This window comes from Opisthorchis viverrini (assembly GCF_000715545.1).
Source record: "Opisthorchis viverrini unplaced genomic scaffold opera_v5_205, whole genome shotgun sequence".
Classification (NCBI taxonomy): domain Eukaryota; kingdom Metazoa; phylum Platyhelminthes; class Trematoda; order Opisthorchiida; family Opisthorchiidae; genus Opisthorchis; species Opisthorchis viverrini.
In genome coordinates this window covers 103,902-116,619 of record NW_008751865.1, presented here as the reverse complement: position 1 = coordinate 116,619, position 12,718 = coordinate 103,902, and the positions used below count along the sequence as shown (strand labels likewise).

General features: G+C 43.5%; 1 protein-coding gene across 1 annotated transcript; it reads right to left on the bottom strand.

Annotated features, from left to right (window-relative positions):
• Positions 1–6,841: 6,841 nt before the first annotated feature.
• On the bottom strand, positions 6,842–10,445 carry T265_08235 (hypothetical protein; the record flags this gene model as incomplete). Its single annotated transcript, XM_009173982.1, has 2 exons — positions 6,842–6,956; positions 10,342–10,445. The coding sequence occupies 2 exons, from the start codon at positions 10,443–10,445 to the stop codon at positions 6,842–6,844; spliced, it is 219 nt and encodes a 72-aa protein (XP_009172246.1).
• Positions 10,446–12,718: the final 2,273 nt, after the last annotated feature.

Sequence of the window (12,718 nt, the reverse complement as noted above, 5' to 3'; positions counted from 1 at the left end):
TCATCCAGCCAAAGGGTCATTTGAGGGATTGTGTAATCGATGGACCAAGACGGGACAAAAACACATGATCGTTTCGAAATTTCTTCGTCCAAAAGGTCCACCAGTGTGTTGATATGTCTTGCCTTCCAATTCGTTACAAAGCTAAGAACGTATGTTAGCTCCTAAAATTTGAGCAAAAGCATCCAAGCCACCGATCGATCAATAACTGATCAGGATTAAGGTTACACTTTCCAAATCCGACTACCTATGCCATTCAGGACCCAATCAGTTTCTGTTGCTACTTTTGATCTAAACTTTCCATTCGTCATTCCTCTCCATTGCCCAATTTGTTTCCTAAAACAGCAGATTCCATGAAATTTCTCCCACCGACTCATCTGAACTCACCCTCGAACCCCTCCTCTCTGTGCGTCGGTTGTGGTTCGGCCATCTACGATCCGTTCATCCTTCATGTTCAGCCCGACCTGGAATGGCACGGACGTTGTTTGAACTGTTCGAAATGTCATCGATCACTGGGCAACGATCCAACCTGCTTCGTTCGTGATGGGAAAGCTTATTGCCGAGAAGACTACTTAAAGTAAGCGCATGTCAACTTTTTTTGGTTGGTATCCCTTAAAAGAGTTCTGATTACCAATGTTACCAGTTCATCCATGTCATTTTGTTGTCCTGCTCTTCACTTGGATACCTGCGCGTCTGATCGTTGAAAATGCGGGATTACTACTGTCAGTTGTATGAAGCGTGCACAGAGGGTGGCATGATCGTGGTCCGCACGCAATCCTACAGAGACAGGCAAACCGCGTGAGGTCCACTGGATTCTGTCTACTTACTGTCAAAATGTGATAGGGTTTGTCCAAATCCTTTTATGATATGTCTATGCCGTTCCGCTGGGTTCAATCACACGGGTTGCTATGCCCACTGTTGAATTCTCATCCACGGCGCCGCGGGAGACTCTAGCTGGTTCCCGGTGGGCTGTTGTCAAATTGTGATCGTTATTCCAGTCGGAATAGCTACGAAAATCATGATAGAGTTGCATTCGTCTGCTTTTGCCGCAGTGTAGTTTTGCCACCGGATCACAGGGAAGTTTGCAACTTAACGGGTTAAACTTTGCGAGCAACTTTTGTCGACAAACTAGGCTAGCTGGACCGTTGCATGTGGTCATTATACCTGTCCAACCCCCCGCCTTGTTCATTCCAGCTGGAGAGAGTGATTTACTTCGTATGGGAGGAAAACCGACTGAGTAGGAATGGGACAGTCCGCGTTGGGCTGATACGGTCGGTCTCTTGTTCACCCGTGTTTGACAGCTTCTCCCATTGTGTGAGGGCTACTCACTGTCCAGATAACCGACCAAGTCCAATTTGCGTCTTATCAGTGTTTCAGAACTAAGCAAGTAAGCAGCCCATTCCACACCGGACTACACCTCCCCTCTCCTATCATGGCATCCATACTCTAAGGCAGTATGCCTCGTTGTTCGTGTGTGTGTATGTACTCCGTTCGACTGTGTGTACTCAACTAAGAAAATATGTCAGTACGGGTAAGAAATCAGAAGGAAAAGAAACTGAAAACTCATTTGTACGCGCGACTCCGAAAGAACGGAGACAATGGAGTAAGGTGTTTTGCTGATACACCGGAGAAAAACAAAATACCGAGATGGTCAGCACACAATGACAGAAGATTGATGTTGTTTTCGGTGCTCAGCTTTTGTATTTGCGTGTGTGTGTGTGGCGGGGGGCGGGGTGTGACGGAAGAGTAACTAACTATTGTAGTCACAAAAATTCTTGGACGCAAAGGTAAGCGTACCAGAAAGCAAAGCGTTGTTCAATCCGATGTCTCAAGATAAACGAGAAATTTGAATACGTTACGTGTTAATGGAATTTGTGGAAAGAGTACTGGTAAAGGGGGTGAGAATTGACTAGGCAAACCAATTACGGATTCTTAGCATGAATAAAAACACTTTACTCGTAAGAAGATTAACCCAAATGTCGGCAGGAACATCAAAAACAACGGCATAATAGCTACCGAAGGCTGTTATTTCATATGGCTGATTGGAACTAGTGTGAAATCACCAGTTATAAAAAACTGATGGCGGGCAAGGCATGTGATCGAAATCGGGCTTCCTGATTGGTCTGAACTGATGGGATGGTAGGCTTGAATGACCTTACAGTTGGGTAGTGCGACTGCACGGTGGTTAGCTGATCGAATAACATGATTGGCCAGCACCAACCGATCACAGATCGATCGATCACGTGAGAACCACTGACATGAGGTCAATCAAAAGCAAGCATACTTTGAGGGCTGAATGGCCTAAACAATCCAGGGGCACAAGTGGGCAACCTAAACTGTTGTTGGTTCTTACGGAATTTGTAGAACTCAGTTTCGCTTGAACACTCCCTCTTCTTTCCTGGTGAGTCCACGTCAAGTGCGGGAAGCACCGGGCTCAGGTCTCGAACTTATTGTAGCTCATCAGTAGTGTGTATCCTTGGCAATTTCGGGGTTTGAACTCCGAGCATATGACCAGCGAGGCAGATCTGTTACCACTATTGAAAAAATGCACAATAGACGCACGCCTGAACAGGTGAAGTTTTTCACGCATGAGCGATGCGACTGGTCTACCTGACGCCTCATTTTGAATGGGGAACAACGGATCCGAAAGTAGATCAAGTCTTGGTCCAACGAAAAGTCTCTTCACCAGGAGACAACTGGCCTTATTAACCAAAGCAAGGATTCGAAATCAGCTGTATTCTGTGGCAGTGCTTCAGTTTTTTTGCTCCAAAATCCACGCGGCCTCAGCAGTCACTTCTGGTTTAACAGTACAACAAAGGAGGGGAAATGAAATCTATCGGAATAATCGCGTAATTATACCGTAAGTTGCACCGAGGCAGTTCAATTGTATAAACTACTGTAAAAGAAAGATTCGCACACGATAGTCTGACTCGAACAGCTGGTGTCTATTTATCCAGGATGGAGTGATACGGGGACTGTTTTTTTTCAAATATTCAGCTGGTTTCCTAAATATCCAGTCGGAATTCAGTATTAAGATTATTATCATATCACCTGGAAACCAAGCAAACGAACTCAGGCCATCACCAGCGGGAAAGAAGGTGTCAGGCATAATACGCTATTTATAAGGTCACAATTAGTTCTGCTCTTCTCGGGATCCATCAGGTGGGCACAATCTTAGGTTTCCTTCGACCTTATGTTTCACTTGAACACGAATTGCACGAAATTCGACAAATACACTGCTGTGCGTACTAATTTGGTTTTGACGGGAGACTTACCTGGAGTCAAGCTGAGTCTCTCATTTACGAGAGACATTACTGTTTGTAATCTCATTCAAAGAGTATGTTGCACAAGGTCGTGTTAAAGCCGGAAGGATATTCTAGATATCGTTTGTACGATACTACTGATCAAGCAGGAAGTAGTGTTGTTGCATAAGTAGACCTACCTTATGAACCGCTGTAAGGACGAAACTGGTAAAGGGTTGCCCAGAATTTTCATTGACCCTATGAGCGTCGTTAAAAATGGTTTCACTTCACTGCATACAGCTACAAATGAAACATGAACAGCAAATTCTGTTGGAGAATATCATGAAGGAGTGGTTTAGGTGAGCTACAGGTGAGTCCCTCCTAATCACCAAGTCAAGTTGCAAATGGGTGTTTAGGTGAGTACAGCAAGGTATTCAAGCTCGATATGAGCTTAGTGGAAATCAAGGAACCAGGCCAACCACATAGACCCCAGAGGGAGTGAGATTGGTAGCGTTCGTTCAGAGTTTTAATCAACCGCGTGGGTTGTGTCTTACAAATGTACCCTATCTATCTACCCTATCTATCTATCTATCTATCTACCTATCTATCTATAACTAACTAACTAACTAACTAACTAACTAACTAACTAACTAACTAACTAACTAACTAACTAACTAACTAACTAACTAACTAACTAACTAACTAACTAACTAACTAACTAACTAACTAACTAACTAACTAACTAACTAACTAACTAACTAACTAACTAACTAACTAACTAACTAACTAACTAACTAACTAACTAACTAACTAACTAACTAACTAACTAACTAACTAACTAACTAACTAACTAACTAACTAACTAACTAACTAACTAACTAACTAACTAACTAACTAACTAACTAACTAACTAACTAACTAACTAACTAACTAACTAACTAACTAACTAACTAACTAACTAACTAACTAACTAACTAACTAACTAACTAACTAACTAACTAACTAACTAACTAACTAACTAACTAACTAACTAACTAACTAACTAACTAACTAACTAACTAACTAACTAACTAACTAACTAACTAACTAACTAACTAACTAACTAACTAACTAACTAACTAACTAACTAACTAACTAACTAACTAACTAACTAACTAACTAACTAACTAACTAACTAACTAACTAACTAACTAACTAACTAACTAACTAACTAACTAACTAACTAACTAACTAACTAACTAACTAACTAACTAACTAACTAACTAACTAACTAACTAACTAACTAACTAACTAACTAACTAACTAACTAACTAACTAACTAACTAACTAACTAACTAACTAACTAACTAACTAACTAACTAACTAACTAACTAACTAACTAACTAACTAACTAACTAACTAACTAACTAACTAACTAACTAACTAACTAACTAACTAACTAACTAACTAACTAACTAACTAACTAACTAACTAACTAACTAACTAACTAACTAACTAACTAACTAACTAACTAACTAACTAACTAACTAACTAACTAACTAACTAACTAACTAACTAACTAACTAACTAACTAACTAACTAACTAACTAACTAACTAACTAACTAACTAACTAACTAACTAACTAACTAACTAACTAACTAACTAACTAACTAACTAACTAACTAACTAACTAACTAACTAACTAACTAACTAACTAACTAACTAACTAACTAACTAACTAACTAACTAACTAACTAACTAACTAACTAACTAACTAACTAACTAACTAACTAACTAACTAACTAACTAACTAACTAACTAACTAACTAACTAACTAACTAACTAACTAACTAACTAACTAACTAACTAACTAACTAACTAATCTTAAATTTCCCTGGAGACTTAATGAACCACATTTTTTGTTTTATGTATAGCCGTGTCATTTAGTCGAAGGCGTGCATTATTTGTTTCGCGGTGTCTGAAAATGAACTTTTGACTTACTGACATGTCTAGTTACTTATAAGGTTGCTCAGTACTCTTCAGAAAACCGCCACAAAACTCACGCCTGTTGGGGTCTACCAGGGCTGTTTTCAACTCTCCCTCATGCTTGCGTTCTGTTTAGACCCAGAGTTCTTAGCCTACACATTTAAGTTTAAGGAGATTGAGGCCAGTGGTGGGCTGCAAGGCTTCTTCAGCAACCTGATCAGTAGTGTGTTTTGTCAAGAAATTATGCTGCGATATCCCGAATAGCGTGCTCCTTAAACATCAGTAGGCGTTAACGATACTATTCAGTCAAACATCATCACATAAGAGATGGTAATCCTAGTCTTTCGAGAACGCCAATGTAATTTTCGAACCAACGTATTTTGCCAGGTTTTACATTCTTCCGTTTAGCTCACCGACTTCGCTTCAATTGTATCGATTACAACCTGTGAGTCTCAACCAGACGTGAAGGCAAAAGTCCCACATATTTTCTCACTTCAGCTGCTTTTATTGTGCCCAGCCCATCGCCCCGTGTTCATTCGACAAACAGCTATCCATCAATTACTCAAACTGTCATTAGCCACCGCTGTCCACAACCACTGTTGGATGACCGGTGAATTTCTTCGCCTTTATCGATCCGTCACCTCGGACGGTGACTCGTCACAGGCACGTGTTTCGTTTGACAATCCCACTGATTGTTGCAGTCGAAACAGAATGTACCAACCGGAAGATATCAAACTGTTTGAGACAGTCTGTCAATCGCAGACACATGCAGACTCGCTGGAGTTGACGTAACGCCAGTCCGGTGTTGTTCCCCGAAGGTTGTCACAATGAAGTTGAGGCCAGGGTTCAGGTGGGAGTTGATGGACTGGACAGCAGGACTGGCCAGTTGATGGTTTACAATGGGAACCGGATTCACAGAGAAGCAGATGTCTTTCCGGAGTGTTCTGTAAACGTTCTTCGTTCCCACCCAATAGGATGATCGTTCTACCATTTGGTTGGTAGCGCCAAGACGAACATATCCAGTATTGCTTGAGACGTTCGCCTTGGTGACCGGAAAGTCCATGGTTCGAACCCTACCTCAGTATCTCGACTACCAGACAGTATTTCGGCCTTCGTGTTTCCTTCCGGTAGCATGAACGTAAGGCTCTACGGATGGTCACTGCTTATTCGTATCTTTTGAATACCATTCGAAAAGACTCTGGAGTTTTCACCAACCTTGTGAGTAGTTTCCTTCATGAAAATATACAGCGATATCTCGAATATTGTACCAACTGAAATATTAGGCGTTCTTTGTGCAGCACATTCCGTTGAAAAACATCATAAACGAGAGATTCGGTAGAGTCTCTTGTGAAATGAATAACACCTGTCCCTTATTTTGGATCGTCAGGTAGACCCACGGCTCGTTTGGACAGTCACCCTCCTGTTCTGGCGTAATTATTCTGGTGAGCCCACACCAAATGAGGAGAGCGTTGGACTCGAGTTTCGCTCTTATCAGAGCTCATCAGCAGTGCATGTCCAATGGCCGTACCAGGATTTGAACTCCGGACACGTGACGTGCGAGGCGAACGTGTTACCACTGATCCGCCAGCGGACGTTGGACGCATGTGAATTTTCACGTATGAACGGGCGGATGTGTTCACGCTTGGGCGATGTGATTGGCTGGTGTACCCGACTCACCCTGTTTGTGACGATCGATCGACCCGCCTGTCATGACTTCCCAGTCAGGTAGCGCTGCAGACACTTGAATCTCGCTGGATGAGAGGCTCAGTCGCTAGAGCGCGAACTGACTGACCGTGGTTCGAACCCGACCTCTGGCTCTCGACTTCCCTGTCTAGGCTTGGGCAACTTGACAGCCCTCGTGCTTCCTTCGGGTGGCATGGCAGTAAGGCACCGAAAGAGTGCTAGTTGAACGAATGTCTTTATCTTATTGTCTGTATTAATCTCTCGCTAGTGCTACTCTTCAGTCGAATGTGCTGTACATAAGCCACCTCACATTTCAATCGGAATGATATCCAGGCTGTCGAACCGCGCCGACGGTCATCTACCCCAACCTACGTGCAATTTGATGTCTACGATTTGGGGGACTTGACACATCCGACGAACCCCATGAAAGATGAAACGGTCTGTCCGGCGTTTTAAGTAACCATAGGAACTGTATGGATGGTAATTTTTCTATCTTGATTATCGATCCAACGCACCAAGTTGACGAATTCTATAAACGAGAGATTCAAATATGTTTCAGGTGAACCTCTGTGCACGCCTAATGGAAAGTTTCCAGATGTCACTGATCGGTTATTCGAAAACCGTTTGAGCACTACTCGAGTCCGGTTGGCGGTAAATGATGTTACATCCAGACTTCTGAAAAACTGCACTTTCCATATGTTTTCGTCGACAGACAGGGAATAGGATATCTCAACCAAACAAGTCGATGACCCTCGCTTTTGGCATCATCAAAGACCTTTCGTCTTGTGTCCTGAAGATGTTGAACTGTTCAACTTGTTTAGCCCACTGTCACCTGATTAGCAGCCGGTGGAATACTCCAGTACAGCGGAATATACAGAGTTGCAAAAATCCTTAGAACAGAGAGAGAGAGGGAGTTGCTTGTTACGGCGTTATCAACGCAATCTACAAAAAGACGAGAAAGTTATTGTGAGGTGAAATAAATGAGAGTGCTCTCGATTTGATAGGATACTTAGGTTGCGTCCACTGGTAGTTTTAATTGCGGGTTTTGTTTGCGATGGAATTTTTCAGCTACCATCCAGAAACGCCCAAAACGATTTCCCAGGTGTGTGGCTGCGGTGGGCAGTCCCATAATTTTTTCCTGAGTTGCATTCGGTAGAAGCTGGACGGTTTTTGTACAAGTCCACTACTCACATTGTTTGGAGAGAGCTGATCACTCTTACCCCACCCCGCCCCAGAAAAAAGCACTGGTTGTTGTGTTTTTTGAATGCCGGATCACGTGACTGCATGGTTATGGGGAGAAACTACACGTGGTACACTGTGGTACGGAATATCGTTATAAGAACTAGACGTTTTGCCGTTAAGTTATCGAAGAATAAAAAACACGGCATGATCTTGAGATGGCACAGTGCTCAAGGGGAGAACTCGCTGACCGACCGGTACGTGATTCGAACCCAACCTCAGTGTCTTGATTACTCCTGTCTAAGCTTGGGAGACCTGAAAGTAACTCCTCCCTGTGAATGGTGTGACAGCTAGGCACCGAAGCGGCTGTACGATTGAAAGAGTTACCAACACACCCGGCGTTGACACAGTACCTACCGGATGGCTGATTTTGTCTTCATAGAAACGAAAGAAACGAAGAAAGCTGGACGGCTGAGTTTCCTTGAGTTAGCTCTACTTTTCTGTACGGAAGTATCGGGGTTAAGCAATACCACTTCTTGAATATTCCCGTTGTTATAACAAGTACTTTGACGTTTTTGAGACCGCTTCGTAGAGTCAGTGCACGGGTTAGAGTGCAAACGGGGACTGCTTGTTGATTGAGAGGGGAAAGCTAGTTAATCGGTTTTGAGAAAAAGTAAAGTGTTGAGTGTATAGACGAGATACGTTACTCATAAGGTTGCTGAGGACTCTTCGACAATCCACCTCGGGTTTCGCCCTTCTTGGAGCTCATCAGGTAGGCGCCGTCAACCTTTGGTTCTACTTGAACCCAAGTTGAGTTTGCTGTACCAGGCCGCTTCATGTTTCAGTTGCTCCAATATTTGAGATATCGCGATACATTGTGTGGACGTAATACATTACTCACAAGGATGAAGAGTTTTCAGCAACTTTATGAGTAATGCATTAAGTCTAATCTGGAATATCGTCCCAACTGAAACATGAGGTGGCCTGATTGTTTAAGCAGAGAGATTCATCCGGGTTCGCGGTGAGTCTCCCATCAAAACCAAAGTGATAGGCAAATAAGTGCATTTTTCAAAAAGTGTAGAGTGGTTCGAAAGGTGACTGATGTGAATGGCATGTGTCACATGACCAGAGAAATATACTCGGCATACTACTGAATCCCGCAATCATATTGCGGCTCCTTCAACCGTAGTCGGACAAAGCCGTTGAATCGTTACTAGCAGCCTGTTTGGTAGATCACGTGAAACGGTTCTTTCGGATTGATCACATGACTGGTGTGAATAACGTGTGACACAATCAGCCAATAAGTGATGTTCTGGTAGCTAGTCTTCGTGCCATGCGTCACCCCATCCCATCTGTGGTTGGGGAGGGCTAAATAAACACCCGGACAGGATTACATAAACGAATGCGTCCGTCAGATTCCTCGAAGGTGGACAAAATGGTGAACATAATTGCGCCGCCGCCTGCAAGAGTTTGGATGTAAAATACAGGTGGATGAAATCGACTGAAAAATCTCCTTCCACGTTTTAACTGATCAAGCATGTCCTGGGAAAACTCTGAAATAAACGGTGAACATTTTTCCTACTTTTTCCCCAATTTGATTGAGTTTATAGTTCACCAGCAGTGGTTTAAACAACCAAACGGGTAAGGACCGGTTTCCTGACTGGCATTTCACTGTGCTTCGGTACCGACACACACACACACACACACACACGCAACGTTCCGACACGGGAAAGGTGTTAATGTTAAACTCTGACAGACCCGCACCGGAGAAATATCAATGGTCATTTTTAATTCAATTTTCCCGACCTCAAACTTTGAGGTGTAAATAGCCCGCCGCCCAACTCAAAGGGATTGTTCCAGCTGTGTGCGTGGGAGGAGACGGGGGTGTTTAGGTCGCACACCTTTGGGAATTCTGCACCCTGTTATTAACTGTCGCCAGACATACATGCGGCGGGGGGGGGGCGGGGGGGGGAACGCGTAGACCAACAGAAATAGTTACTTTGAGTTTCAATAGAAAACAACACACGTTCACACGTCTGTAAGCATAGCATACGAAAGCTGGATGAATCGTATGGTGAACAAGCCTGAAAAGGTGGACGCGGATATCCTACAAGCGATTCCCTGTTATTAATTATCTATGCTTCGTCAGGATATGTACTTCAAGTGTTTACAGATCTTTCAGATCAAATGGCGTGCGAAGCGTAACTGGACCAGTGAACTAGCAATTGCAAGTTTGGGGTTTAGCGTGATAGGTATTTTTGTTCATAGCCACACCACTCTCGTTTGAACGGCCGTGTTCCTGTTGTGGTGTAATTATTCTGGTGAGCCCACACCGAAGGGAAGCACTGGACTCGAGTTTCGCTCTTATTAGAGCTCATCAGCAGTACATATGCAATGGCCGTGTCGGGATTCGAACCCCGGACATTTTATATGCGGGGCGCCCGTGTAACCACTACTCCAGCAACGCACGTTCGACGTACCTGAATTATCACATGTTCAATCGATCGTCTCAACCAGGACAGTTACTAGGTCGTCGTTCGATGAGTCGGGCACACCAATCACATCGCTCAAGTGTGAACACGATCGCCTGTTTAGACACGAAAATTCAGATGCGTTCAACATGCTCTGACGGAGATGTGGTAACGCTCTCGCCTCGCATGTCAAATGTCCGGGGTTTGAACCCCGGACACGACCATTGGGTATGCACTGCTGATGGGCTCTAGCAAGAGCAAAGCTCGAGTCCAGTGCTTCCCCTGTTTGGTGTGGAATAATTACACCAGAACAGAGGTAACGAGAGAGGTGTGGCTATGGAAATAGCAATTGTTCGTTACTCATCAGGGCCTGATGGTGGGTTTTAGTGCATGTACTGAATCCGGTCCTTTGTTTGGCGAAAAGGGGACTTGGATGACGGCGTTTATAGCACATACTAACCGCTGAGTGTTACTCATTCGGTGACGGCCAAGAAAATGTGAAACTAAGGAGGTCATGGAACCCGGAACACATTGTTATCAGATCATGTTTACTGACTTTGAAGCGCCGTGAAACTATGGAAATCTCCAACAAGGTCTCCTAAGAATCCTCAAGTGAGTTCAAACTCGGCCACAAAACAGAAAAGTTACACTGAGTTATATTCTTAATTTTCTGTCACTAGACTCTGAGATTTTACCTCTCCACTGTGCACAAATGAAAATCGGTGGTCCTGAATGTCGCTCTAACTGGATCTCATCAGTAGTATCTAAATCCCGTCAAGATTGGAGCTCGGACTCAGAGCCTCGAACCATCAGATAGAATCCATTTTCCACTTTGTCACTCGACATGAAAATCTTTCAAGTTTGAACCAGCGTGACATTTGTAGATGTCAAGGTCAGTAAGTTCGCGCTTGAGCTATCTCGAGCTCACGCGGACAAATAACCAATCAGGTCACGATTCTCAGCTTGAGTACTTTTCACCTTGTGAGTTCACAGCTTCCGAGAAGCCGTATTTATCGATCCGTGTTATTTTGAATTACTCAGCATTTCTGTAGTGTCACGTATTCTCGTTTTTTTCCATTCGACTTCGGCTATGCTACATCAGACGAATTCACGTCGACTTAACGTTTTTTCTGTCATCAGGAAATGTTTTAATGCCAGAAGAATAATCGGTACAACACATGGGGGTACTCATTACACTTCATGGATAGGTCTACAAATGACCAACGATGAGGGTGAAGCTCATCTAGCAAGGATGACCCACGTGAAATGGTTCTATTCGTCCTTTCACGCCTGACCAACTCCTCAGAGGTCTTGGAAGCCACGTAGACCAGACCGGGAACGACGGATAATTCTACAAAACAATTGGGGAAATAACGATGGGAGTTTTATTTTGCGGAATATTTTTGTTACGTCAAACTTGGTTGGAGAGTTGCGGGCAAACAGAAAAAGAACAACAAAACAACGAATCACAAGGGTGGGCGATGTGGGTGTGTGGGTTGGAAGTCGAGTGGGGGTGGGTCGTTGGTTAGGTGAATGCCAAGAGGGATGGATTGGGGAAACACAACCAAAGCACCGGAAACCGGAACACAACGGGTGGTGACATGGATGATGATTGTTCCGGAGGCTTCCGGGATGAGAGGATGACCAAAGTAAATTTGAAGGAGGGACGGGAGGGGGGGTGTTGCGTCTGAAGCAATCCAGTCATGTCTATTCCACAAGCTGGCAATCAAGTTAATTGCAAGCAAATGACATAGGGGAAGTGTTCACGGTCGGATAAAACGGGAAAACATGTTTTAGTTCCGCAACTTTGCTGTTTCAGACGGAGAATAGAACAGTGTGTTATTGCTATACTCGTCCTCATCACAGGATGAGCAAGGAATTGAAGAGTTAATCAAGTCTTTTGGTAGAGGCGTTCTGAACATATTCTGAAGTAACATTAGACTGGAAAAAAATTGATGGGCTTTGCGTGCAACGGATCAGAGTAATGCTTTACTTGGCACGATGTTTTTACTGAGAAACAGAGAAGGTTTTCGAGAAATACACTTATTTGCAAATCTATTTGGTTTTCACAAGTGACTCAAGTGAATCTCTTGTTTATGACATTCTACAACTGAATTTGCTGCACACAGGCTGCCTCGTGATTCAGTTGGCACGATATTCGAGATATCACAGTATATTTT